The 26,139-nt window shown below is 36.9% G+C and overlaps 7 protein-coding genes across 9 annotated transcripts in view; 4 read left to right on the top strand and 3 right to left on the bottom strand.

Annotated features, from left to right (window-relative positions):
• Window positions 1-941: 941 nt before the first annotated feature.
• LOC117787807 (NADH dehydrogenase [ubiquinone] iron-sulfur protein 3, mitochondrial) lies at window positions 942-2,045 on the bottom strand. Its single transcript, XM_034626421.1, has 3 exons — window positions 1,889-2,045; window positions 1,755-1,826; window positions 942-1,690 (listed from the first exon to the last, which is right to left on the bottom strand). The coding sequence occupies exons 1-3, from the start codon at window positions 1,950-1,952 to the stop codon at window positions 1,032-1,034; spliced, it is 795 nt and encodes a 264-aa protein (XP_034482312.1). The 5' UTR covers window positions 1,953-2,045; the 3' UTR covers window positions 942-1,031.
• A 384-nt stretch (window positions 2,046-2,429) lies between these two features.
• Window positions 2,430-4,357, top strand: LOC117787803 (modifier of mdg4). Its single transcript, XM_034626416.1, has 2 exons — window positions 2,430-2,531; window positions 2,621-4,357. The coding sequence occupies exons 1-2, from the start codon at window positions 2,529-2,531 to the stop codon at window positions 4,235-4,237; spliced, it is 1,620 nt and encodes a 539-aa protein (XP_034482307.1). The 5' UTR covers window positions 2,430-2,528; the 3' UTR covers window positions 4,238-4,357.
• A 1,076-nt stretch (window positions 4,358-5,433) lies between these two features.
• LOC117787804 (protein-cysteine N-palmitoyltransferase Rasp) lies at window positions 5,434-7,025 on the top strand. The gene has a single exon (XM_034626418.1). The coding sequence runs from the start codon at window positions 5,453-5,455 to the stop codon at window positions 6,944-6,946; it is 1,494 nt and encodes a 497-aa protein (XP_034482309.1). The 5' UTR covers window positions 5,434-5,452; the 3' UTR covers window positions 6,947-7,025.
• Window positions 6,953-8,321, bottom strand: LOC117787806 (zinc finger and BTB domain-containing protein 41). Its single transcript, XM_034626420.1, has one exon. The coding sequence runs from the start codon at window positions 8,241-8,243 to the stop codon at window positions 7,035-7,037; it is 1,209 nt and encodes a 402-aa protein (XP_034482311.1). The 5' UTR covers window positions 8,244-8,321; the 3' UTR covers window positions 6,953-7,034.
• A 1,651-nt stretch (window positions 8,322-9,972) lies between these two features.
• Window positions 9,973-11,423, top strand: LOC117787805 (zinc finger protein 501-like). Its single transcript, XM_034626419.1, has one exon. It carries the CDS (start codon window positions 9,976-9,978, stop codon window positions 11,239-11,241), a length of 1,266 nt encoding a protein of 421 aa, XP_034482310.1. The 5' UTR covers window positions 9,973-9,975; the 3' UTR covers window positions 11,242-11,423.
• Window positions 11,424-11,814: 391 nt separating this feature from the next.
• LOC117787808 (cell death-inducing p53-target protein 1) lies at window positions 11,815-16,245 on the top strand. The gene is made up of 3 exons (XM_034626422.1): window positions 11,815-11,949; window positions 14,960-15,288; window positions 15,356-16,245. Exons 2-3 carry the CDS (start codon window positions 15,005-15,007, stop codon window positions 15,459-15,461), a joined length of 390 nt encoding a protein of 129 aa, XP_034482313.1. The 5' UTR covers window positions 11,815-11,949; window positions 14,960-15,004; the 3' UTR covers window positions 15,462-16,245.
• A 643-nt stretch (window positions 16,246-16,888) lies between these two features.
• The window catches only part of LOC117788819 (palmitoyltransferase app), a 65,180-nt gene continuing 55,929 nt past the window's right edge, over window positions 16,889-26,139 (bottom strand). For 2 of the 3 annotated variants that reach the window (XM_034627693.1, XM_034627692.1), the window contains 6 exons: window positions 25,771-25,882; window positions 25,548-25,702; window positions 24,837-24,958; window positions 24,558-24,771; window positions 24,005-24,188; window positions 16,889-18,796 (listed from right to left, as the gene is read on the bottom strand). In XM_034627693.1, the coding sequence (XP_034483584.1) occupies window positions 17,913-18,796; window positions 24,005-24,188; window positions 24,558-24,771; window positions 24,837-24,958; window positions 25,548-25,702; window positions 25,771-25,882 (1,671 nt within the window). In that variant the 3' untranslated portion in view covers window positions 16,889-17,912. The remainder of the gene's footprint in view (window positions 18,797-24,004; window positions 24,189-24,557; window positions 24,772-24,836; window positions 24,959-25,547; window positions 25,703-25,770; window positions 25,883-26,139) is intronic. The other variant, XM_034627694.1, reaches the window with a different exon arrangement.

The following is a 26,139-nucleotide window of genomic DNA, read 5'->3' on the forward strand; positions in this document are numbered from 1 at the left end:
GAAAAACAAATTTATGAAATAATGATTCAATTTTAATTTTTATTATAACACTCAAAAATAAATGTTATTTTTAAATTTTTGAAGCAAACATTAAAAATTTTTTTAAATTAAAAAATTTTATTTTAAAAATTGAAAAATAACTAATTGTTTTAATTTTTGTAATAAATTAATATTGAAAAAAGAATTTATATTCCGATTCGTAAATAAAAATAAAATTTACAATTATTTTTGATGGCAAAATAAGAGTTCAAATTCATTTTAATAATTAAAAACCATTTTATGTGCGATCCCTGGTATTTTATATTTAAAAATAGTTAAACTCAATGACAACTATTTGTTTTAACTTTTTCTAGGAACCATAGATAAGAATAATAAAATAATAAATTGTTGTATTTGATTTTGTTAAAAAACTTTCTTGACCAATTGTACGTATGCCATATGTGTATATGCCTGTGTGAATGTGTTGATCAGTAATTTGTAAAATGCGAACCGAATAATTCAATAAAATTTTGAAAATCTATGTTTTTAAAAAACGATTTGATTAATTAATTTTGTAGGGCAAGAGTACAAAATGATACAGGAATTTAAGAAACCCAACAAACTCAGACAGATAACAAGTAAACCAAAAACCATAGAGAAATTTTATTGACTTTAGTTTTAGAACGAATATTCATGCGAGTTCATAATTAGTTTGAATCTATGTAACTTTAAACATCCGTTATTTGTGTTGGAAAGATTTAATGAATAAAATTTGTTTGTAGCTCATGAGATACTAATAAAAAAAAATCATGTTGAAAAGAAAATGAAAATTACTGAAAATATTCAAATTGCAAATGCATATTTTATAAAAGTTGTCTATTTTCTTATTGGAACCTGAAGCTCGACTAAAATTAAAAGTTTCAACTTTGTGTGTCGTAACGTGGATTATCAATAAATCACTGTTTTTAATTTTACAAGCTCTACATATCGTTTTTATTGATACTTTTTAACTAATTACCATTTCACAAACTGTAGCATTTGTCGCCGAGCATTTATTTCTTCTTTTCTGCGGGAGCATCAAGTGCCTCCGATGGAGGATTAGCATTCCGGAAGTTGGGGAACTGTTCCCACGGTGCCGACAAATCGAATTTGCGGAACTCTTGTGCCAACTCCAAAGGCTCACAGACAACACGCTTTTTCTCATCGTCATAGCGCAGCTCAACATAACCGGACAACGGGAAGTCACGACGTTGTGGATGTCCCTCGAAGCCGTAATCGGTTAGGATGCGACGCAGATCCGGATGATTGGCAAAGAAGACACCATACATGTCCCAAATCTCACGCTCATACCAGTTGGCCGCCTTGTGCACTTCACAAGCTGAATCCAGAGGAGTCAGCTCATCCGTGTATGTCTTGACGCGAATACGGGCGTTGAAGCGCAGCGACAACAAATTATAAATAACCTCAAATCGATATTTGCGACACGGAACATCCATGCCGGCAATATCTATCAAATTGGTAAACTGCGCCTGATGATGATCCTTCAGGAACTGCAGCACGGGCACAACACCCTCCGGTGCAATCAGCACCTCCAGTTCATCCCCAGCGGTCAGTTGAACCTTTTGCACGTACTTTGGCATACACTCGGCTACATAGCGACCAAAATCCGATAGACTGGTACGAGCTGCAGCGTCTGGTTTGCGCACAGTAGCTGCCAAGCAAGAAACAAAACAATGCTGAGCCCGTAAAATTTACAACTAATTCGTATCTCTTACGTTTCTCTGGTGCTTTGGCATCAACGGCCGCCGTGCTTGCCAATCGCAGAGCAGCTGTTCCAGCGGGTACCACTAAGTAAAGAATCTGATTAATTAGTGTCCTAATTGAGGTGTACAGAACGTAGGGTAGTTACCATGCCTGGCCGACAAAGCGGCCGTAGCAATTCTGGCACTCAGATTCCGAATTAATGCTGCCATACGCTCGATTAAACTAAATATTTAAGTGCAAATCCAATAATCTGCACACAAATTTTATGTAATAACAAAACGTCAAGAAGCCAGTGTTGAAAAGCGAGTTTTTATTCAGTGAACTAGATCGATCAATTGAAATCACAGACTTCTCTTTATTATATATCTTGAAAAAAATAATTTACAAAAATGTGTTTGAAATAAAATTATTTGCATAATTAATGACTTGTAATTAACGTTGCCCAGTAAATTATACAGTTGTAATGAACAAAATGAACTTGTTCCGTCCCGGACTCCACTATTGAACCGCAAAGCAAATGCAGAGTTACCATAAACTTTGCAGTATATTTCCAAATATATGTTTTATTCAACATTGCTAGTTGCATAGTTTTTCTATTAAACACACTTATTTCACTCTATATGTATTTATTAAAGTGTGCACTTCATACAATTTAACCTAGAGCAACATTATTATTTTGTTGCAATTGACAACCCTATCGCTCTCCATTTTCGTCGCGTTTCGCTTTGTGCTCTCTGGAATAGAATAGAATCAGATTTTTGGAAAACAAAACACAACAAACGATAATGGTAATGGATTTTGGAACAAGCGACAAATAAACAAACACCGAGTCTTCTTTGACAGTTACTTGAATTGGTATTTTCTAATCGTTTTTCAGAATAACCTAAAATGGATGGGTCACTCGTCCACAATTATGGATATCCAGCGCGTTCTCCTCAACCAGCAAAGCAGCAACGAAAGCTGCGAGGTATTGCTAGTGGCCAAAGATGGTATCAGTGTCCGTGCACATCTATTCGTGCTCAGCACGTGCAGCGATCTAATGCGTAATCTGCTGGTCGATTTACCCGTCGGCCAGGAGGCAACAGTTATCCTGCCCGACATTCGTGGCGAGCTGCTGGAGAGCATGTTATCGTTTATTTACATGGGAGAAACCAGCTTATCATCTGCCCTGCTCACCGAGTTTCTCGAAGCAATCAATCTCTTGGGCATTAAATCGGCAATAAGCTTTGAAACGAATCCCACAGCGATGACCACCACAAATGTGGTCACTGGAGCAATGGCTGTGGAGGCAGCCAAGTCCATTAGTGGCTTGCACATTGCGAATACAGCACTTATGGAGGAGGAGGAGGAGGAAGAGGATGGCAACGTGGTCGTCGGCAAACTGGAAGTAGGCAATTCCGTACTCACTGACCATCCGCAACAGAGCCAGCAGCAGGATGGCAGATCCTTGGAATTCCTCGATGTGTATACGGATCAGCCAAAGATAACATATTCCATTGAACACATGGGTGGCACATCCAGTGGCAATCAGTACATATTAACGGAGAACACGGGCACATTTACCATCACACAATCCGCATCCTCAGTGACCAAATTGGGAGGCACTGTGGTTGACCATGTCACAGGTAGTGAGTTGGCGGTGGATGATGGGGAGGCTGATGTTATAGACGACCATGAGGAATCCGAGTCACATTTAATTGAAGAGGACTATGTTCCAACTGCTGGTCCTTTAATAGAGATGGGTGCAGATGCGGATGCAGATGTTGATATGACTGAGGATGTAATGCACGAGGAAGATGCTGGCGAAGAGGAGGAGGAAGAGGAATTACTGGATGTGAAGCCACGTAAATCGCAGCTAGACATGAAAATCCTGCGGACAAAGGTACAGCCACGTTCAACGACCTCAAAGGCTTCCAAGAAGACAATGACCAAACAGCATCAACAATATGCGGAACTCAAAAAGGAGATCAAAGACGACATCAACGATGCCCTGGAACTGGCAGCAGACGCAGTGCTTCACGAGGGTCTTAGCCTACAAAAGGCTGCCGATCGTTACGACATATCGAAGACCGTACTGTGGCGACGTGTCCGTTCCAATCCTGCCTACATGAGAATCAAACGCGAGAAGCCCTCACTCTCGGAGGCGTATGAGCGCCTAAAGAACGGTGACTCCTTGAAGAGCATTAGTCAAGATCTGAGCATACCCATGTCCACATTGCACAGACATAAGGTGCGACTGGCGGCCCAGGGTCGTTTGCCCGAATTCGTTGCCTGTAGGAGACGGGACAGCACTCCAAAGGACGAGCTGCGGGACAAGCTGGCCAAGGCGGTACATGCCTGTGTCAATGGAGGCATGTCCCAGAATCATGCAGCGAATCTCTTCGAAATACCCAAGAGCACACTCTGGCGACATCTGCAGCGTCGGGTCACAGAGGCGGAGCGAAAGGTCAAAGAGGAGCAGGAGGAGGAAGATGAAGAAGACACTCTCAACTAGATATATTCATATCATACATTCGTACATAAATATTTAGATGTACACTTATACATAGTCTGCATATGCATTGTTTTAATCCTTGTAGGAATCATGTAGAATTAAACTTCAATTTAAATTCGATTTTATATTTGGCTTATGTTCGGAAATCTGAATATTTCAGTCAACTTTTAAGATAATGGTTTGTCTATTTTGCCTATATAATTTGCCTAATATATATACGGAAAGACAAAATCCGAAAACAGTTTTCAATTCCAAAGCCAAAAACTGAAATTTGTTCATACATTTACAATTAATTTAAAGAGGAATGATACATTTTACATTAATGCTGTGCAGCCCTGGGAGATATATACAATATAATGATTTTATTTAAGTATTATTTTAATTAGGTAAATATAAAGGAAAACTTTTTTATGAATGCTGTGAAAGCATCTGAAAACTTGCTAAAATTGGGTTGCAAAATTGCTAATTTAAAAAAAAGGTGAATTTTCTTAGGGGCAAAAGTTCGCAATTTGATTAAAATGGTACCATTGCCAAGCTGCCATATCGGGAAATTGTGCAGTGTGACACCTTTGGACCGGGTGCCAACCTTCCACACCAGTGCTGCCAAGTTTTAGTGGGAATTGATTGATCTGGCGCCAAGTCGATTAATTAAAAATTAGGTGTTGCAAATATCAAAATGTCATAGCTTTGTAATTAATTAAAAATTTTTAAAAAATTTAAAATTCGAAATTACATAAAATTAATGTAAACACTTTAATGAAGGTTTGAAGTTCGTCACCCTCGGGGAGAAATATTTCAAAATTTAATTCAAAAAATATATATCAAAAAATCGAGAAACTTCTAAAAAAATTAAGAAAAATTAAAAAAAAAAATTCTACCTTCAATATTACGAAACTTGCCAAATCTGGATGGAACAATTTTTTGTTACAAATTTTGACAATGTTTCCAAAAAGCTTTACGTTGCCAGATCGGTAAATTCTGCAAGGTGGCAGCCTTTGGACCGGGTGGCAGTCTTCCTTACTGTTTCCATGCGGTTTCTGTTTGAAAAGCATTTAAAATATTGGTTTTGTGGGCAAAAGTTTGCACAGTTTTACCAAAAATATTAATAGGAAAACTTAGCTGAATACATATTTAAAATTTTGAAATTTTGCTAGTAAACGAATTCTGAAAATAGCCAGATCTAGCTTTAAAATAGCTAAGTTGGCAACAGTGATAATGACTGCCGGCGGCTTAAACAGGTTCGAAAAAGTTGTATACTTTGTTGTTTATATAGCTTATATTGTTATTGGACTATATAAAATCTATGCGCTACGGGATCGTGTCTTATCCACGTCCCAGTTCCAATTCGCTGAGGGCTGGCGACTACTGCAGCGGGGTAACGAGGTGAGATTGCGTGATAACAGCAACGATGAGCTGGAGAATTTTGGGGATTTCCTGGCCACGTTTTGGCCGTACTACTTGCTGCATGCGCTCTTGAGCGGCGTCTTGCGTTGGAAATGGCCTCATCTGCTACACCATGGATACGTGGCAGTCAGCGCATTGGCGCTGCTCCTTAATCTGCACTGGACATCATTGGCCATGTTATCAGCTCTGATCGTCAGCTATTATCTGTCGGCGCAGCGACGTTCCAAGCGCTTGACTTGGCTGCTGTCGGGCCTTTGGGTTGTGGCCATTAACATTGCCAAGAACAGTCAATGGTGGCTGAACCAAGTCGGCTATGCAGAGTACGTGATGCTGATTGTCACACTCTCCTGGAGCGTACTGCGTGGCTGCAGTTACTCCTTGAAGAAAGTGGACAATGCCGGCTTTGTTGAATACCTGGGATACGCCACGTACTTTCCCTGCCTCACCCATGGACCATTCATCAGTTATGAGCGTTTTGTGCAGCAACCCATTGAGGGAGAATGCGAGTCTTCAAAGGATTCCTGGAAACGATTCCTTTTGGCCTTGTTGCGTGTGGGTTTCTGGTGGCTAATGATGCACTGGGCACTTCACTTCTTCTACATACACTATATGGGACGAGATGTGCGTGTTGTTGCCATGATGGATTCAGTTTTCTGGCAACACTCAGCTGGTTATTTTATGGGACAGTTCTTTTTCATGTACTACGTTGTCACCTATGGACTGGGCATTGCGTTTGCCAAGCAGGATGGAATTGCGGCACCTAGACGACCACGCTGCATTGGTCGCATTCACTTCTACTCGGATATGTGGAAGTACTTTGACGAGGGTCTCTACGAGTTCCTCTTCAAGCACATCTACGCTGAGCTCTGTGGCAAACAGTCATCTGTTATGGCCAAGGTCTGTGCCACGGCGTTTACCTTTGCATTCGTCTTCATCTGGCATGGCCTTCATACGGACGTACTCATCTGGAGTGTACTTAACTTTCTCTGCCTGGGAGCGGAAAAGATATATAGAGCTCTTGTCTCCCTGCCCGCCTATCAGCAGTGGTCGCTGCAGCTCTTTGGCTCCGCCGGAGCACAACGTTTCCAAGCACTGCTTGCCACACAGCTCTTCATACCCGCCGCCTTCTCCAATGTTTACTTCATTGGCGGCAAAGAGATCGGTGACTTTCTAATGAGAGGCGCCTATTTAAGTGGAGTGGGCAACTATTTGGCGCTGTGTTTCTGCAGTTATTGCTTCTTCCAATGTTCCGAGCTGCTACTGAGCAGGACGACAAACCACAAGGACAAGATTAAATCAACTTGACAATAATATTGTGATTATCTTGTATATACTTAAATGTGAAACAAGTCTGAAAACCAATTAAACCCTTTTGTAACAAATGTAACCCTTCTTAATTACTAGGATCTTCTGTTTCCTGCCAATCTAACCATCTGGTCTGTGTGCAAGTCGATTGGAAGTTCTCCAGGAATTCATCTAGCATCTCATCGCATGTCTGTGTGTGCTGGGTATTGTAGAGACCATCGGGACAATGTGTTTGTGTTTGTATGTGAGACAAGCCGAGCTCCTCGAAGAGTTCATCACAGGTCTGGGTGTGCATGTGAGCCTGAAGACCAGTCTGTAGACCAAACATCGCTTCCTGTTCTGGGTAGGCATTAAATTCGCTTGTTGCATTTCCCTCCGGCTCAAGATCCAATTCCGTCATTGTACTTTGGTGCTGTCTATTGTCTAGAGTCTGAGTTTGTATGTTGCGCAGCAGCGGTACCAGCACCTCATTGTTCATGTCCAGTGCATCGAGATCAACATCATCCGTTTGAGTTTCCATATCGCGCAAAAGTCGCTCGACTTCCTCATCCGTAAAACTGGGAATGGGCAGCTCATTATTATGGCTAACTGACTCCTGTTCCATGTTCACTTCAGTATTTATCTCAACGACATTTTCAGTCTGTGTTGGCAATTCCAGGGTATATGGAACCTCTATAGCTGGCAGGCAATAATATATGGGTTGCATAGACAGCTCCATTGGATGTATACGTTCTTCTACAGGAGGTGTCATCACTTTCACAGCGGGTTCTGCACTATTTGCTGTGTCCGACATTTCCTGAGACTTTTTCCACGTCCTCAAGGAAGAAAGCGGAACTTTTGGCACTCCCGATGGCTCCGTTGGCGTGTTCAAGTGGTTCTTGCGCCGCATATGGGTTTGAAGGCTCGCCTTGCTCGTATAGGTGAGACTGCAGACGGGACATGTATAAATCGAACCACACTGATGCTTCTCCAGATGACGTTCGAGCAAGAATGTTTCGTTGCATTCATTGCATTTGTACTCCTTGGCCATATGGATCTTTTGGTAGTGTTGCCGCAGAAATCGAAGGTTGGCAAAGCCGCGTCCGTCTTGCCGATCAGCATGATAAACACATTTATCCACGGGACAATGATAACTTGACACATCCGCCTCGTTGCTTATAACGTTCAGCTTATGACGTCGTCGCAAGTGCAGTTGATAGTGACTTTGATTGCCAAATACCTGATCACTGCAATGCTCGCAGCGGTACTGGCGAACAGGAAGCAACTCGGCTACATCGGGAGTGTATTTTCTTGACATGAACTCGACAAAAACATTTGCGCCCAGTCAAACACAAATTGCAGATATATAAACATTACAGACTAAAAATAGCACTGTTGTCAACTTAGCTATTTTAAAGCTAGATAGAATAATTTCAAAACTGCTATTATCTGTAAATCTGGCTATTCTAATATATTTTTATATATTATTAATATTTTAAGTAAAACTGTACAAAACTGACCAAAATAAACAAATTAGATGCTCTCTAGACAAAAACAGCTATTGTTCCCCCTAATAATTTGCCATCATTGGTGTGGAAGGCTGCCACCCGGCGCAAAGGCTGGCACCCTGCGAAATTTCCCGATCTGGGATTTTTTAATTTTTGTACTCATTTTCTGTTTGTTTCAAATTTTTTTTTTTTGTAGAAATTTTGAAATTTTTTTGTTTTTGAATTAAATTTTCTTACTTTTTTTCCCGAGGGCTGGCAAACTTCAAACCTTCATTAAAATGCTTACCTTAATTTTGTTTAATTTCGAATTTTAAATTTTCATCAAATTATTAATTTATTTCAAAGAATGCATTTTGAAGTTTGCATTCCACGTAATTTAAAATTTACCAGTGTGGCCACACGTGATAAATAACGTGTTTTAAGTAATTCAGTATTCTTTAAATACCATCTGATTACCAGAACAGTCTGGTATATTTTAGGTATAAACTTAAATGACATTACTCCTCAATGTCATATTGCTCCTCACTTAACGCGGGCAGCTTAAATTTGTTTTAGTTTTTAGAAATAATTGCCGAGATGACGGTGCTAAGAAAGTTGGCTAGAATTTAAGCTTTTTTGTATCGCAAATTCATCTATTTTTTCGGAATCTTTCCATCCAGAAACTGCTACTTATTTCTCTAAATAGTTGGCAATAGTGTTAAACAGACTGAAATTTCAGTGCTGCCAGCTTGTTTTAATTGTCATATTGCAACAAAAGATGAGCTGGCAGGCCCATTTGCATATAATGATCAATCTCCAAAAAATATCAAAATTTGCTATATCCATAATTTGAAAGCTACATTTTAGAAAGTTTTTTATATGATATTTGTTGAAATTCTAACAAAAATGTTTTTAAATTAAAAAAATTTTTACCAAAATAAAAGGGAAAAGAGGTACAAAAGTTCAGAATACCTTTTTTCGGAAATATACTTATTTGTTTCATACCAGATCGTAAATTTTTACTGGAGTGGCAGTCCGAAAAACAACGGCACTTTTCGTTCACTGAACCAGTCGCTCTTCAGAGCTGGCGCCATTTTAGCGATAAATTAAAACTTAGGTATTGCAAATATCAAAATACCATAATTTCGCAATAGATTAATAATTTTAAGAAAATTTAAAATTCGAAATTATATAAAATTAAGGTAAGCATTTTAATTAAGGTTTGAGGCTGGAAGAGAAGTTACAAATTTAATTCTGAAAAAAATATTTTAAAATGCAGAAAATTCCAACAAAAACCTTGCAAAAATTTAAAAAATTCTATCTTCAAAATTAAAAAAAATTAATTTTATTAAAAAGGTACAGGTTGCCAGATCGGAAAATTTTGCAGGGTGGCAACCTTTTGGTCGGGTGACAACATTGTATCAACACGTGCAAGGTCGCGTTTTATTGTGATTTGCATAAAACATTGTTATGGACGACGTTTGCCGATTTTGCACATTAAACTGTACTACACTGGAGAATATATTTGCTGAGCGATCGGATAATGAGCCACTTCTGATTGTTATGCTGGAATATTGCACGAACTGTGAAATCAGGGAATTCGACGCATTGCCTCAAAATATATGTGGGCCCTGCATAGCGGCAGTTGAAAATGCCTATAAATTTAAACTCACATGCGAGGAAAGTGACAAATATTTTAGGGAGCTCTTAATATCATGTGACCAGAAACCCGACATCGAAGAGCTCATCACAGGCGATTGGTGTCTTACAGAAAGTACTGTGAACGATATCCACTTAATAACAGATCAGGATAAAACTGTTGGTGAAGACAACCCTAAGTGCAAAGAAGGAAACTCGATAGAAGAAGAAATGGATGAATCTGTGGATGAAGACAGTGAAGACAGCTCATCAACAGAAAAAACAGGCGAATCTTCCGATGAAGATTACTCTGAGGAAAGTAAAGGAAGTTCATCAGTTAAAGGACGTGAACGTAACAACTGTAAAGAGAATGTTAAAAAGAAAGCACATCAACCCGAGAGGAAACCACATATTTGCCAGATATGTAACAAGAAATTCTCCGATAAAGGAAAATTAAACAAACACTCGAAGTCACATAGTGAAGAACGTCCTTTTGAATGTCGCCACTGCTCCAAACGCTTTAAAATGAATAGTACTCTCCAAACGCATATTCGCATTCATACTGGCGAGTGTCCACACAAATGCCACCTTTGTTCAGCTAAATTTAGGACGAATGCGTACTTAAAGGCTCACGTCTTGCACCACACTGGCGAGCGTCCGCATAAATGTCCACATTGCTCCAAAGCCTTTACTCTTCGCAACAGTCTTAAAATGCACATTCAATGTCATAGTGAAGAACGTCCTTTTGAGTGTCCGCACTGCTCCAAACGCTTTAAAATGAATAGTTCTCTTCAATCGCATATTCGCATTCATACTGGCGAGTGTCCACACAAATGTCACCTTTGTTCAGCTTCATTTAGGACGAGTGGGAAATTACAGATTCACGTCTTGCATCACACTGGCGAGCGTCCGCATAAATGTCCACGTTGTTCCAAAGCCTTTGCTCTTCGCAGCAGTCTAAAAAAGCACATACGTAGTCATAGTGATATACGAGAGCACAAGTGCCCACTCTGTCAGAAAGAGTACAAAGAAAAGTCGAGCCTTGTTGCGCACCTTCGCAAGCATAATCAAAAATTATTTCAATGTCAGCAATGCGAGAAAGAGTGTAAATATTTACACAACTTAAAAAAGCACATGGCAGTTCACTCAAATGAGCGTTCTACAAATGTGAGCAGTCTCGAAGGCGTTTAAAATTCGAAATCATTAACGATTCTTGAGATGACAGCACCGCCCAAAGACTTGAAAAGGATACTTCTTTAAAATGCAACCCCAAATTATTTCAACCCTACCCGAATACAACTTTAAGCATTAAAATTATCACCTTCATTTTATTTAATTTCGAATTAAAAGTTATCAAATTATTTATTGCTAAATGAACTAAAAATAAATTCACATTTGAATTGTGCGCATTGTAATTTTTTTTAACGGAACGGGCGTTAATCAAATCGTCCGGATTAAGTTCAATTGAACTGATTTAAGCAGTGCTGCAAAATACTTTTTGATGAACGAACTAATCTTTTACATATGTAGTTCGTTCGTTCAGTAAATAGATCCCATAAAGTACGTTCAGCGAATAGATATCAATACCAATTACTTCGTTACCGGTTTTTGATTAAAGATTTTAATTGAAACAATCAATTGATTTTAATTGATTCCTAATTTTAATATATATATATAATTAACACTGATCTAAATGACCTACAATCAGAGATTTAGCTCGTTTGCTCACTTTAGGAATTTGTTCAATAGAACTTAGTCCGAACAAGTCGATACAACTCTAGTCCGAACGATTCTATACAACTCTAGTCGCCTTAGTTGTTGTTGTGCGAAAGTTTTTGCTCAGTTTAACATTTTGAAGGCAAATTAACTTACTAGCTACAATTTTCGTAATTTAATAAGGTAATAAACTATTGTTAAATTAAGGGCAAGAAGTGTCGAATTCGAGGCTGTGTGTGTTCGAATTACTGTGTTTAAATAAGTAAAAATAATGTATGTATGTCTATCTGCATGTGTGTGCTCATAAGTGACCACATTCAACATATAAATATACGAATATTTACAATATATACGCAGTATATATCTATTTCATCAGCTGGATTTAGAAGAAAGCTTTTTTGTATTTAGGGCTCGTATTTGTCTCGTAATGAAAGTGACAACTGAACCAACACATATTTGCATATATAGTAAAAATTGAATGTGTGTATGTATGGGATTATAAATAATCATATAAAGGCTTTCAAAGTTGAAAATCTTATCAAAATAAATGAAAACAAAACGTATGTGCATAATAGCGATTGTTATACAAACGTATACATATTGGAATATACTTAAGAAGCTAAAAATATATACATATGTGTGTTTTTAAATAACAACATTAACAAACCTATACACATATTTACATACATACATACGTATGTATTTATGTTAATTCATAACGTGCACTTGCTCTGCTCTCCGATTATAGCACGACTACGTCATCATCGTCAAGGCAGTCGCATCAACATCTGTTTTATGGAATTGCTGCCAATTTACTCCGGCAGCATTACTTAATTGTTGTTTCTGTAGAATAGTTAACATCAATACACATAAATGCGCCAAATTAAAATTTCGTAGTTGCTCTCGATTTTATGACAATCTGTATAATGATTTAATACGTATGTAATTGGTATTCAAAAGTCAATTTTCAATATTTTAATTATTTATAATGTTCTGCATACATACTATACATATTGTATCTATGCATTTAAATATTTGGATATTTTCATTATATACCGTGTATAATCATCATTTTGTTTACGTATATATAGCCTACCTATGTCTATTTTTGTTTTTGCGTAATGACGTCACAGCTGTGAAATGAGAGCAAAATCCCATGCGATAAATTATAGTTTTATACAGTGCTGCAATTTTAGCCATTAAATAGCTGGACTCAGTAATTTTTATTAGTTGTAAAAGCTAAAGCATTTTATTAATGTCTATTGGCTTAAAATCTGTCTGATTTCAAAAAATTTTAATATGTCGATTGTGCAAATATTTTAAATGGAATCAGAAATAGCATAAAGTTCAAATTTAATATACTTTAATAAGGAATTATGGATATAAAGCTATGGAAAACCTGTTTTAACAATTTCAAAAATAATTCTGAATTTATTAACTACCAATTTATGTACAATTTGTTAAAGGTTTCAAATGAATATAACCATTTCTAGTTTCATAATTATAAAAGTACATTTTCATTTTGAAAAGAGTTAGGATTTCCCAAGTTTCGTTTAATATTTGTTCAGAATCGAAGAAGTATAAATATTATTTTGATGTTGATATCAACCAAGAATGTTTTAATTACAAACTTATAAAAAATTTATACATAAAATAGCATTTTATCACACTGCTAAAACTTATTAGCTAGAAATTTTTGCAGCACTGATTGTATTTGCGAGTGCGCTTGTATCTTTTTGATGTATCTTCAGATCTAAACATTCAAAGCGTTGGTTGCCCGTGCGATCTGAGGTCGCCATTGTTATTCGCTGTCATTGTGAACTCTATTATAATAATGTTTTAATTTAGACTCAACAACAATAAGCCTGCGAGAAATACACAAATTCAAAATCAAGCTTAATTCAACTCAATTTGCGAATTTTGCACTGTATTCCTAATTATATTAGCACATCTTATGAAAAAAATGATCTCTGGTTGCTTGCGTGCGTTTATTTCGTTTTTCATAGTCGATCGATAAAAAACCCTTAAAGCGTATATTCATAATCATTCATTATTTTAATTGGTAAGTCATGTTCTAAGCTTGAAACCAGTTCTACACTTCGTAACACTTCCGGTTGCAGTCAATTGTCACTTATTGTGCCTGTATGGGCGGTGGAAAGTTGTTTGCGGATACCATTCAATTTGGCATATTTATCTGTCGCTTACAGCAGCGGCCTGATGAATAGAAATACATGAGTTTAAGAAAACAAGCAGTGATTCAGGTTGATAAGACCGATTTGGAAATATAATGCATTTATATATTACAAATACGAATATCGACATCTCGATATTTTCGCGGAAATCTGATTATCGAGTACTTTAACTTGATGATTTTTTTGACGATCTATTGAGTTGATTCAATCGATTTACATGAAAAATCGATAACTCTGCGGATTGTTCATCGTAGTTAATTTGCAGAATTAAGTTGAGTCGTTCAATTTTTGATGAGCGTACGTACTAAATAAACTACTAATTTGTCTAAGTTTGAAAAAGAAAAATAAGATTTCTAATAAAAGCTCGATATAAAACTCGATCTAAAGTTTGGATTTACATCACTAGACAACATTAAACTTTTCAAAGTATTTGAATTTTTTTAAGTACGTTTTTTTCCCGATCAAATTAGCTATTTAGCCCTTGAATCTCTGACAGCACCACAAACGAGCATAACTCAAGTTTTCAGCTAATTGATGTTCGGTACTATGTAAACACATGTCCACGGAATGCGCCGTCAATGTTCACTTCAATTGGAATTGTCACATGATTCGCCTAAAGCTCTCGTCTGGTGCAGTGAAGAGTTGAGTTGAAATAAGTCTAATGACCTTAATTGTTGTATGACGTTTCGATCTATTTTCTGTAGGCAAAAGAATGCTAAGTTATTATAAAATAAGTCTCCATGACCATTGATTGACTACAGCGAGTCTAAATTAATGAACTTTTTGTACATAAAGAGAGTGGCCTTCCTCTCTGTTGATGTTTTAAATTCTTTATTGCGAAATGAGAGCAAATTAATACCACTGGCTGCACTCTCTTGCTCATGATGAATCATCGACGATTGAATGTGCTATTTATATATTTGTTTGTTTTATTTTATTGATACGAGAATTCTCGTTGCTTTTTGGCAATTGTTAATAGTAATATTTATCGATATTTTCAGCTCTTTTAAGCACTTGCATTTACGAGGTTATCTGAGCCCAGCAATATGAGCAAATCTACAGGCAATGCGCCTCCGTTCACATACGTTCCACCGCCGTCGGCGCCCCCATCATATCTGGAGGCTGTTGGCGGAGTAAAGCCCGTGGGCCCATACACTCCCGTTGCCGCGCCAGCAACCGTGGGCACAAATATATTGACGACAGTGGTACCCATTGGCCGCACATCGACACACATGATATGCCCCTCATGCCATGCGGAGATTGAATCAACGACACGCACGGAGCCGGGCATGATTGCCTATCTATCCGGTTTTGTAATTGCATTGCTTGGGTAAGCATCTCTGGTTGATTCAACCACATGACAGCCACGTCTCATCGAGTATCATTGTTAATTGCAGTTGCTGGCTGGGTTGCTGCTTGATACCTTGCTGCATTGATGACTGCATGGACGTGCATCACACTTGCCCCAACTGCAGGGCCTATTTGGGTCGCTATCGTCGATAAATTGCACAGCATCACACTTCTGCCATGTGCAACATCACGCACACTGTGAGACAAATATACAAATAGGGGAAAGGTGGATAAAAGTTACATTTAAGCGATTGTTTTGCCTTTTTATTTAATTTGTAATATTTTCTCTTGGAGTCAATAACCGAAAGGGAATTCAAGCGCTTACCTCTAATCTTATGCTAATCCTTGCTTAATTGCTCAAGCTACATGCACGTTATTGACAACTCAGTTATTATGTATTGGTTTACCATTAATTTTCATTCAAATTGTCTGAAATATGTACTTATAAACGTTCGTATTCAAAAGTATGAAAAGTTTAGCTAATATTTTGGCTATGTAAATGAATGTACAATATTCCGTACCAAAAAATTAAGAATAAATTGGCAGCTACAAAACCAATAATTTAACTTAATATGTAAATAATTACCCAATTGTCCAACTTATCACCGAAAATATTATAAATTCCGAAAAATTGTCCATACTTTAAAACGAGTTCAGTTTGTATCCCGAATTTGATGATATTTATAAAAAAAAAAATATATATACATATATTTATTGACCAAGGACAGGAAAATATGCACACAATATATTAATTTAAAGAAAAGACAACAATAAAAACATATTTTTATGCACCTGCGAATGTCTTCAGCTAAAAACGCATACCGTATATCTCATAAGATATACTTATATTTGTATATGTATTGAAGGAACAGTTACATCAATGTATGTCGTCTAATCTTTTGTAATAATAAATAAAATAATCGAAAAAATCAAACACAAATTCTTTAATTCTTAACTCAAATGTTAATTTTATTTGTTAAGCTATAAATTTTTTTCATATTTTAAAATCATAATTGGAACAAGGCAATCAAAGATGTTAAAAATAATATCTTTTGAATAGCTGCGATTAAGATTCGACTAAAGGATTTTAATATTTGGTAAAAATCTTGCATATATCTCACTAAATGTTACATGTATTTATAAAAATTTATAAAAAAGAAGCAAAGCAAGCAAATGATTTGTTTATTTATTCATAGCTCCTAAATATTATTGAAACAAATTTATTATCATGAATAAGCTAATTTTCTTTTTTTTTCTAGAATCAATTTAAAGACCAAACAATTAACAAAATGACATAAGTACTGGCTAAGTTTTGACAAAGCTATGAAAATTTGAGCTCTGGCAATAACCTTTAAATATCTGGCAGTATCTGGCTATGTCCAAGGAAAAAGTCTAGAAAGGAAATGCTTGATAAGGCAGAGTCAAAGATAATGGCTGACAGCTTCATTAAAAAATACTTTTCAAATCAAATTCCAACCAGTTTTTGATAGCAGATGAGTAGTTTTGTAAATATTCGCAAACTTAAATTGCGAATTAACATGCAACAATTGTCGAATAACCCCCAATTGAAACTCAGTCGCTTTCAAGTTCTCTATTTATAAATTGTATTCTTTGTATAATTGTAGTTCGTTAGTTTCGCATAACATATTCTTATTAACACGTTTGGCCCAATTCTTTTTGGAGCTGTCAAATTCTTTACCACGATTTAATTCAATTCATTCAACATTGTACGATACACCACGCACATACTATACTTATATGTATTGTAGATAAACAATTAATACGTCACACTGTTTGTCTGTTTCCTTATGCTGTTAACATTTCTCTTGTGGTGCATTTCTTTGTTTAATTAATTTCTTTTCTCTTTGTAACATGATTAACATACTGGTACATATATCTGTATACCTATATATATATATATGTATATATATATTTATTGCATGCGCTTTTCCGATAAATTTGTTTAATGTTATACTCTAAAGAACGGAACACGCTCGTCGCTCATCGTCGTTGCCCTTGTAAAAACTTAAATGTACAAAAATTAAATGCTATAACTAACCATATACAAGTATGTGTGTCTGTATGTATATATCTGTGTGTGTGTGTGTAAGTATATTTATGTACTTATGTATATAATTACGTGTATTTGCGTTGTGTATTGTATAAACAGTTTCAGTTAATTATTACATATAGTATTATTCATTCATTCATTTTTAATGCTTTTGAATTGTTAACATTGTTCACCACGTTTTTATTTGTATATGCATATGTATATGTATATGTACTCGTATTTAATTTATTTGTTTATCCCATTTCTTTTTTTTTAAATCTGGTTTATACATATATAATTTAATATATTTATCGCTTTTTATATGTGAATGCGTAACGCCTTAAGGTAATATTTTTTAGTTGCATTTATAGGTTGATAGGTTGATTTTGCAAGTGTCCGCACATCGTTTGAATCGGTTTTAAAAATCATTTAAAATTAACAGCAATAGGCCAAGAATTTTTAGCCTTGTTAACTCTCTAATTAAAAGCTGAAGCTCAATGGTAAATATTGGCTATTTACAGTGAGGGGTAAGTATTGGGCAATTGATTGATAGCTTAGACAATGGGCACACCGGCTGAATTGGACGTGGCTTTGGCTCCCGTTTTGACCAGGCAGGACTGTGAGTTGTTGCCCATGCTGGAGCCATCGAGGCTGTCGAGATCGAGGGCCGTATCAATCATTGTCGTATCGTGGAGCATACGCAATCTATCCGCTGACTTGGCCTGCTCGGCACCATCGCCGGCCGTCTTTCGATGATGGCCCACAAATGAGGCACTCACCGGATCATCCAGATCGAGATCATCACTGAGCAGTGTCGAGGATAACACTGTGGTAGCCTGCAGCTGTTCACATTGTTGCCGCTGCTGCTTTTGCTGCTGCTGCTGCTGTTGCTGGGCTCGTTCATCAATGATATTGGAGTAGACATGAAGGGTGGCATCTGTGGATGACACCTGTGCCGGCACATTGCTGTACATATTCTCGGTCTGCGAGACGGACTTGACCAGCGCATGCTGGTCACCGCTGATGGCAGCTGCCAGCAGAGCAGCTCCGGCTGAGGAGGACTTGTGGTTATCGGAGGAGAGCGGTGAATTGACCACCGTTGCATCAAAGTCCACGTCAAAGAGATTGCTGTAGCTGCCACTGCGATTGCGGTTGCGCATCTCACGCGCCTTGCTCGACGCTGCGATGGCTGCCACAGCAGCAACCACCTCGGTGTTGCCAACCACAACAACATCTGGATTGTCCAACTCATCCTCACTGCCCGCGGCGGCCAATTGATTCTCGTATGCCAAATCTCCAGTTGCCGACAACTTTCGCTGCTTGTGGTGTCGGAACTGACGTGACTGTGTCGCCGTCTGTTGACTGTATGTCGGCCCAATGTCCATTTGGGCCAATGGAATTTCATTGTCAACCAGCTGGGCTAAACTATTGGAATTACCTGTGAACGAGAGGGCCAAAAAAGAGGTGGAAATTCAGTGCACATAAGCGCACGATTAGTGATGAACATTTACTGGCATTTTCAATAATTATTGCATACATAATTAATGTGAAACATTTAAAATGTTAAAACTCTCATTACAACAAATTTGACAACTAATTAAAAATTCAATTTGTATTTCAATTTTCGGTACGGGTTTTAATTTTTTTTTTGTAGGTGGTTGTTTGTTTGTTGTGGGCGTGGTTTTTTTTTTGTATTTTATTGTGTTTTTTTTGGGTAGCTCTGCTGGTTTAACAAACTATTTAAATACGCAACAAATTGTAAATGCTGAAAAGGTGGCAAATTAAAAATTAACAATTCAATCTAATTAAATTATAGTTTGGCCGCACAGAACTCAACTCAACTCATTTCGAAACGATATGTGTGTGTGAAATAATTATTTGGGTTTTGAGGGGCTTTATGAGTGCACTTACATGACACTTATTTCATTCGTTTGCCCGCACAACAGTTGTAAATTAATATAACTAATTAACATAATTGAAAATACATAATTCAGCTTAATAAGCACTTAAATCAATATTTAGCCAATGTAAATGATAAAATAGATATTTATGTGATATGATTTCATGTTTTGTGTCGTTCCTATCCAATGTATTCAATTTAAATGTGCCTTATGAATGTGGTGTCAATTTAAACACATGCTTCAATAATTTTTGAATAACAAATAGGTATTAGAAATTTCAATTTGCCAATGCACAACAAATAATAATTAAAAACATTGCCAAAAATGTACCATGATGTTTTCAAAATGTTCAAGTGTACGAATATTATATGTTTATTGTAATGACTGAGTGTCTATTAAATTGTTTTCTTTTTTTAAACAAAATAAAAAACTATTCTTGAGAATTTGTTTTTGTTGTTGAAAAACAAAGACTAAGCAACAAAAGGTAACTTCGAAATGATATTGATATAGGGAAATTCTGATAGAATCTAAATTCCGCATTAAAATACTGTGGCAGTACATATAGTACGTCTAGTATAAATGATCAATCTTAGCTCTTGAAATAAGGTAAGCGTTTGTAAAATACTTGAATTTGAAATTACTATTTTTTTTACCATTAAATTACAACAACAAAAACGGTTAATTTTATGATTTATTATTACTTTTGTGTGTGTGTGTTTTTTTTTATTTTTGGAGGCAACTCACCCAATTGAGCCATATAACGCATTTAGTTATGTTTTACTCTAGTTTTAAGCGGCCCACGAAAGCTTTCACTCAATTGCGTTTAGTTTTTAGATAAATTACAAGACACAAATTGTTTATGGTATTTGTTTTTTTTTATGTTTGGTTTGGTTTGTTCCATAGTCAAGTTATTTTGAAAGATATAAAAAAGAGTTTGGCATTAGTGTGTGCGTGCGTGTGTGTGTGTGTTTTTGTGAATGTATGTGTGTTAATTTGAAGGTGTATTGTCGCCCAAATCTTCAATTCATGTGATATGAAATGATATCACGCAAATGGAACTCAAACATGGCGGCGATTGACAGCGAACTAGAAGAAGCGCACAACTGTACAAAATGGCGTCCAATTCGACTGCCGCTGTGTGCTCATGTGTGTGTGTGTGTGTGTGTGTGTGTGAGTTTATGACTGTTTCAGTGTGTACATAAAAGATCTGCACTTCAGCAACAGTGTATACTCGTGTGTTTCAGTTTCTGTTTCAGTGTGTACATACTTGATCTATAATTCAATGATAGTGTGTCTGTGTGTCTGTGTATTCTAGGAGTTAACTACATCTATCCCTCTCTGACTAGCTGTTACGTTTATGCTTCGTTTTTTTTTAATTCCTTAACATTTTCATTTGTTTTATAGCGTACATTTTATTGCCCAACATTTAAGTATAATTATTTATATGCATGTTTGTGAATATACAGTTTGTCAAATAATTGTTTGGACAAAGAAAAATAACCTTACATTAGTTTTATATTTAAAAAATTATCTAAATTTAATGGATTTACTTAATTATTTTTTTAATGTGTTCTAAGAACCATAGGCGACCATAATAAAATGTTTATTTAAAGAAAACCAATAAAAGGTAATTTTTTTTGACAAATGAAATAAATGAATTTTTTTCCTTGGCAAAACAATTACTTAACTAACTGTATATCATCAGTTTATCATTATATACGTATGCATTCAATTCATAACTTTTCCATTGCTAAAAGGAACTCATGTATATATAATATATTTATATATGTAAATTTCTTAATATATTATTAATGGTTAACATTTATAGCCTTTAAGACTGGGCACAAGCTAATGCCGACAGTGTGCCGTTTACAGTAAGCTGACTTATTGTTCTAATTAAGTAATTATCATTTCACTTAAAATTCAATGCGCCCCATTGGCATTTTCTGGTTTATCTTCAGTTTCGACCATGCCAGTTTGGGGTTAGCTCAATTAACATTTACAACTAATTTTTGTTATTTGTTGATGTATAAATATTTGTCTCTCAGTTTTAACATATCTTTTTACTTTTTTTTTTTTTCTTAAATTTTTTTTGACCTACTTGCAGTCACTTGGCAATTTGTTACCTAATAAATATCCAATTTTTATTTCTTTTTTTGCACTATAATGCAACTGGTTAGTTAGTATTACTAGGTTTTTTTTTCATTCTTTAAAATTACATATCTATTAAAATTGATATCAAATTCTTATTGAATTTTAAACGTTTGTATTTCGTTTCGACTTTCGATTTGCATTTGTAAAAAAGACGAAATTAAAATACGTTAAACACAATGTTTATTTATTCACTTTAACTATTTGTTGTCGATAAATGGCAGTTGTTTGGCTATTTAATTTATTTATTTTTTGCTAAGTTTTTTTTTTGCTGTGTGTTTCGCTTTGGTATTGAAACCTTACAAAATAAATTTAAACTAAATTGCACAAGTGACTGCCGGAAAAATCAAGGGCTAAATACATTTATATAAATATTGAATACAAATTAAAAGTCTCAATTCACTACGAACCAAGCTCAACATGCAAAATGTCTTGGCAATGCTTTTGCTCTCATTATTAAGTTTATTTTGGTTTGGTTTACTTTTCATTTGGTTTTGGTTTGGTCTATTCGCTATTGGAGGTGGCGGCGTCGGGATATGGACTTTCAACATTTAAATATATTTAGTGTAGTTTATTTATTATGCACAAGTGTGTGTTGTTTTATGTTTGTTGCTGCGACAACTAAAAAATATTTGGCCACACTGACGTTCCGCTCGTATTGCAGAAGGCGGTGCGACAGCGTGGATCTTGCCAACGATTTAGGGTGCTAAATAAACGCAAAAGTTTGTATGAACCAAGTTTTTAATTAATTTACATTAGGCAGGGGAAGATCAGGATCTAAGTACAAGGGTTTCAAAATTTTAATGTTTTTCTTTGGTTTATAAAAAAATTATAAGCTTTAAACGCGACATTTCTAGCTGCAACTCTACGCGTGCAAAACTTAAAAGCAAATATTCTACGAATAAATATCTACCCTAATAAAAAGCGCGTCACGGAAGCCAATTGGGAAGTTATAAAGATCAAGGCTGCAAACCGTCAAAGTTGTGAATATTTCTTATTGGTTTTCTCAATTATTTACAATTATATTTTTTAATCCTAAAAAATTATGTAATTAAAATAATGTTTTCGCTTTGAACAAGTTTGTTTTAAAATCAAGTCGAAATTAAATTGTGGATCATCTGAGAGCAATTTACTCACTCTGCCTACAGCATTAACAAAAACAAAAATTTGACAATGTTGTTATAGATCTTAAAAAGTTTGCAATTTGTAAGTTTTTTGCGATACGAGGCTTATTTTTAAGAAAGGTTTCGTTTTGCAGCCTTGACAATAATAGATCATCATACAACTAATGTATTTTATTCAGACAACTTGCAAATTTCATCGTGTTAAGCGTGTTTTCTTTTAGCCCTAGCCCAATCCCGAGGGCAGCATAAGGAATTGAAGGCATTTAGCCAAGTGCCCAACGTGGGTTCGAAATCTTTTCGAGCGTAGTTTATTAAACAACCAATCAATGCAGTCAATGTACGAGTAAGTGGTGGCAGTGTTTGCATTTAGAAGGGAACAACGAGCTGCGTACTAGGACGAATCGCTGCCCGCAGCATCCTCGATAATCGAATTAAGATCGATGTTGAAAGAGTACTCATAGAGATTGGAGTAACGATCGCGCTCCTTCCATGGCGATCGGTGATTCATATAAAGATTTCGTTTACTAACACGAAAGATCTGGCTGTCCTTGATCGACTGATCGTCGTCGCAGGGTTCGCCGCCACCGCCAAAATCACACTCACGAATTGTCAACCGATTGGTCGGTGATTTCAGCTCAAACATCACCTCCTGATGCTTATAGCGTGTCCGCATCGGCAACGGATGATAGCCGGCAATATTCACCTTTTGTGAGTCCACCGATTGTGTCGACTGACGACGCATGCTACGCGCTGACTTAGGGAATGGATAATTCGTGACACGCTGTTGTGGCGAATGGTACTTAAAGTCACTTGGTGCTGGCGCCTGTGGTGCCAGCGTTTGTATTGTGGTCACTGTCGTTTGGCTGGCCGAGATCGCTGCGCTGCCTTGCAACAGCAACGTGGAGGGGCGTCGCGGTGCCAACGCCGGCGCCATGCCTATTGATGTTGATGTGGGCGCTGTTGTTGCCGATGAGGAAGAACCACAGCCACCTCCGGTTACTGCTGCTGTTGTTGCTGTTGTTGCTGCTGCTGCTGCTGCTGCCGCCGAGACGCTGCCAATTGCCGTTGTCTGTTGCGAGTGCATGTGATGATGCAACAGCGGCAGCGGCGAGTTGCGTGCATCATACGATGGTGTCAGTGGCAAATGCAATGATCGCTTCAGGTTCAAACGGTAGGAGGAAGTTGCCGGCGAACGTTGCACAGATGAGGGCGTGGCCATGCCACTGGCAAGTGCCTCATGTTGCAACTCGGCAGCCATCAATTGTTGCTTTAAAAGCGCTTGTTGTTGTTGCTGCTGCTGCTGATGTTGTAGGTGCTGATGTTGTTGTTGATGATGTTGATGATGGTGTTGTGTTGTTTGGTGTTTGAGTTGTTTGTGTTTGTTGGCTTTAAACTGTTGCTGTGCGCTGGCTGGCAACAGTGTCTGCAGCGAGCACCGTTGGTGCTGCTGTCTTCGGGACTTGGACTTACCATTCTGGAGCATATCATAGCTGGGTGGTCGGTCAAAGCCGTTCCCACTCGTGTTCCCGTGACCATGTCCATGTCCATGTCCATGTCCATGACCATTACCATGACCATGACCATGACCGTTGGCGGCTCCTGATGTTGCCGTGGCCAACCCGTTGCTCTCCAATGTCGAGGAGGAGGGATTGGACTTGATTGATCAGTGTGAACATATATATTTATATATATATATTGATGATATATGTGTTGTTGTTGTTGTTGATTGAATGTTGTTCATTTGATGTTGAGTGTTTTATTTGTGATTCGTTACCAAAACAGAATATTGACCAACAAACCAAAAAAAGAAGAGGTAGAAAAGAACAGAGCGTCAAAAATCAGGTGCATATAATATATATAGAGATAAGTTTATTGTACGAGAGATAGATAGATAGATATAGAGAGAGAGAGAATTTTACAGAGATCTTTGAAGCAAGCAACTGTGCCGAGACATTTAGAGATTATATGGATGTAGTATATTGTATACATGTGGAAAATACGGTGCTCAGATCTGTTCGCTTACCTCATCATAAAAACGTGGCTTCAACTCAGCACCCGCACCGCCAATACTAACGCCACCACCCGCACCACTGATGCCACCGATGACACCCATGGCACCACCCAACATGGGCTGTGCGGTGGTCACCATTTGCGATGCACTGATGACATCGCTCAGTGCATGCCGTGAATTGGAATGATGCATCTGCTGTATGTACTCATCCGTGGCAATGCCGCGTCTGTGAAAGACCAAAAAATCTGTGGTTAACACTTGCCATGTACAATTGATGGGAAGCAAATTTACCTGTCGATCAGCGAGGGTGTCATGGGACCGCACAATATGTGGCAACAGTTCAGGCAAATGTTGCCCCGGGAATAAGGATTCTGGGTGCGAGGTCCGCCCTTCGATGAGAACGATCCTTTGAGCTGGAATGCCGAAAAGTTTAAAGCACCTCTAACAGCAGATAAAAATTAAAAACCATCCTCAGCACGCCGAAGAATTAAAATCTTTAAAAAACTGTGCATTTGTTTTTGGTTAAAAATTCCAACATGGTAGTAAAAATTTAGTGATATGGGTAATTTAATTAAAGATTTATTAATAAAGAAAGTTAAAAAAATATATGTGACGTTCTTTGTCAATCGGAACAATTATTATGATCTTAAAATTTTCGTTATTGAAAAACGAAATTAAATTAAATTAAATTTAAATCACTATTTTCAGTTCTTAAAGTAGAACGATTAAGACAAATTTTTTTTTATTGATATTTTGTTGTGTAGATTTACATTAAAAACTTGTTAGATAAAAAATGTTCAGTAAAAATATTAAATTTAAAATTAAAAGAAGTTTTGAGAGATAAATATTTGAGTAAAGTTTAATAAAAAGCTAAGATGTCTGGAAAAATTTGAAAAATAACAGTTTTTTTTTAACAAAAGTCAAGTTTGCAGATTTTAATGCATTACACGTTTCTTGAAAAAAGTATAATACTTAAAATGTATTCAAAGTTAACACACTTACATCCTCGTTCGTTGTCTGATCGCTGGTCGTCAGGTATGTATGGAATCCCGCCAGTCCGATAACCGACCAGATTGAAAAGAAACAAATGAACACAACAATCACAGTAAACGGCGCCTTCTTTATTACTTCGAAGACCTCCTGTTCGGTTTTCATCACTACACAAAGAAATGGCATAACGACTAATAAAATACGAATTTATTAACATTTGTTTGATTACACTCACATAAAACTAAATGCGTCACAGAGCACGAGAATATAAATACGGCTAAAAATGCCAGTGAGACTAGAAACAAATAAAAGAACCGATAATTTCGCTTGCCAACGCAATTTCCCACCTGCAATGAAACAAAACATTTATATTTTTAAAAAAAGTTTCAATGAAAAGGCTTTACTTTTTTTTTTGGGAAATCTACATAATGCTCATTACGTGTACACAATAAGGTTAATTGCCCTTTCATGGCCTGCCTGCTGTGGACCAGGCTTGCTTCTAATGGGCCATGCCATATAATTGGCGCCCCCAAAATGAAATTACGCGCCGTGCAACGACAACGACAACGGCAACGGCAACGAGAAAATGCCTCAATTTTAGCGA

This window comes from Drosophila innubila (assembly GCF_004354385.1).
Source record: "Drosophila innubila isolate TH190305 chromosome 3L unlocalized genomic scaffold, UK_Dinn_1.0 0_D_3L, whole genome shotgun sequence".
Classification (NCBI taxonomy): Eukaryota; Metazoa; Arthropoda; class Insecta; order Diptera; family Drosophilidae; genus Drosophila; species Drosophila innubila.

Bases quoted from the DNA above. Each gene is read 5' to 3' on its own strand.
- LOC117787807 (XM_034626421.1), bottom strand. From the start codon at position 1,952: ATGGCAGCATTAATTCGGAATCTGAGTGCCAGAATTGCTACGGCCGCT. The intron at 1,827-1,888 runs GTAACTACCCTA...TTCTTTACTTAG, and splicing joins CGCTTTGTCGGCCAGGCATG to TGGTACCCGCTGGAACAGCT. The intron at 1,691-1,754 runs GTAAGAGATACG...CTTGCTTGGCAG, and splicing joins TGCCAAAGCACCAGAGAAAC to CTACTGTGCGCAAACCAGAC.
- LOC117787804 (XM_034626418.1), top strand. From the start codon at position 5,453: ATGACTGCCGGCGGCTTAAACAGGTTCGAAAAAGTTGTATACTTTGTT.
- LOC117787806 (XM_034626420.1), bottom strand. From the start codon at position 8,243: ATGTCAAGAAAATACACTCCCGATGTAGCCGAGTTGCTTCCTGTTCGC.
- LOC117787805 (XM_034626419.1), top strand. From the start codon at position 9,976: ATGCTGGAATATTGCACGAACTGTGAAATCAGGGAATTCGACGCATTG.
- LOC117787808 (XM_034626422.1), top strand. From the start codon at position 15,005: ATGAGCAAATCTACAGGCAATGCGCCTCCGTTCACATACGTTCCACCG. The intron at 15,289-15,355 runs GTAAGCATCTCT...TGTTAATTGCAG, and splicing joins TTTGTAATTGCATTGCTTGG to TTGCTGGCTGGGTTGCTGCT.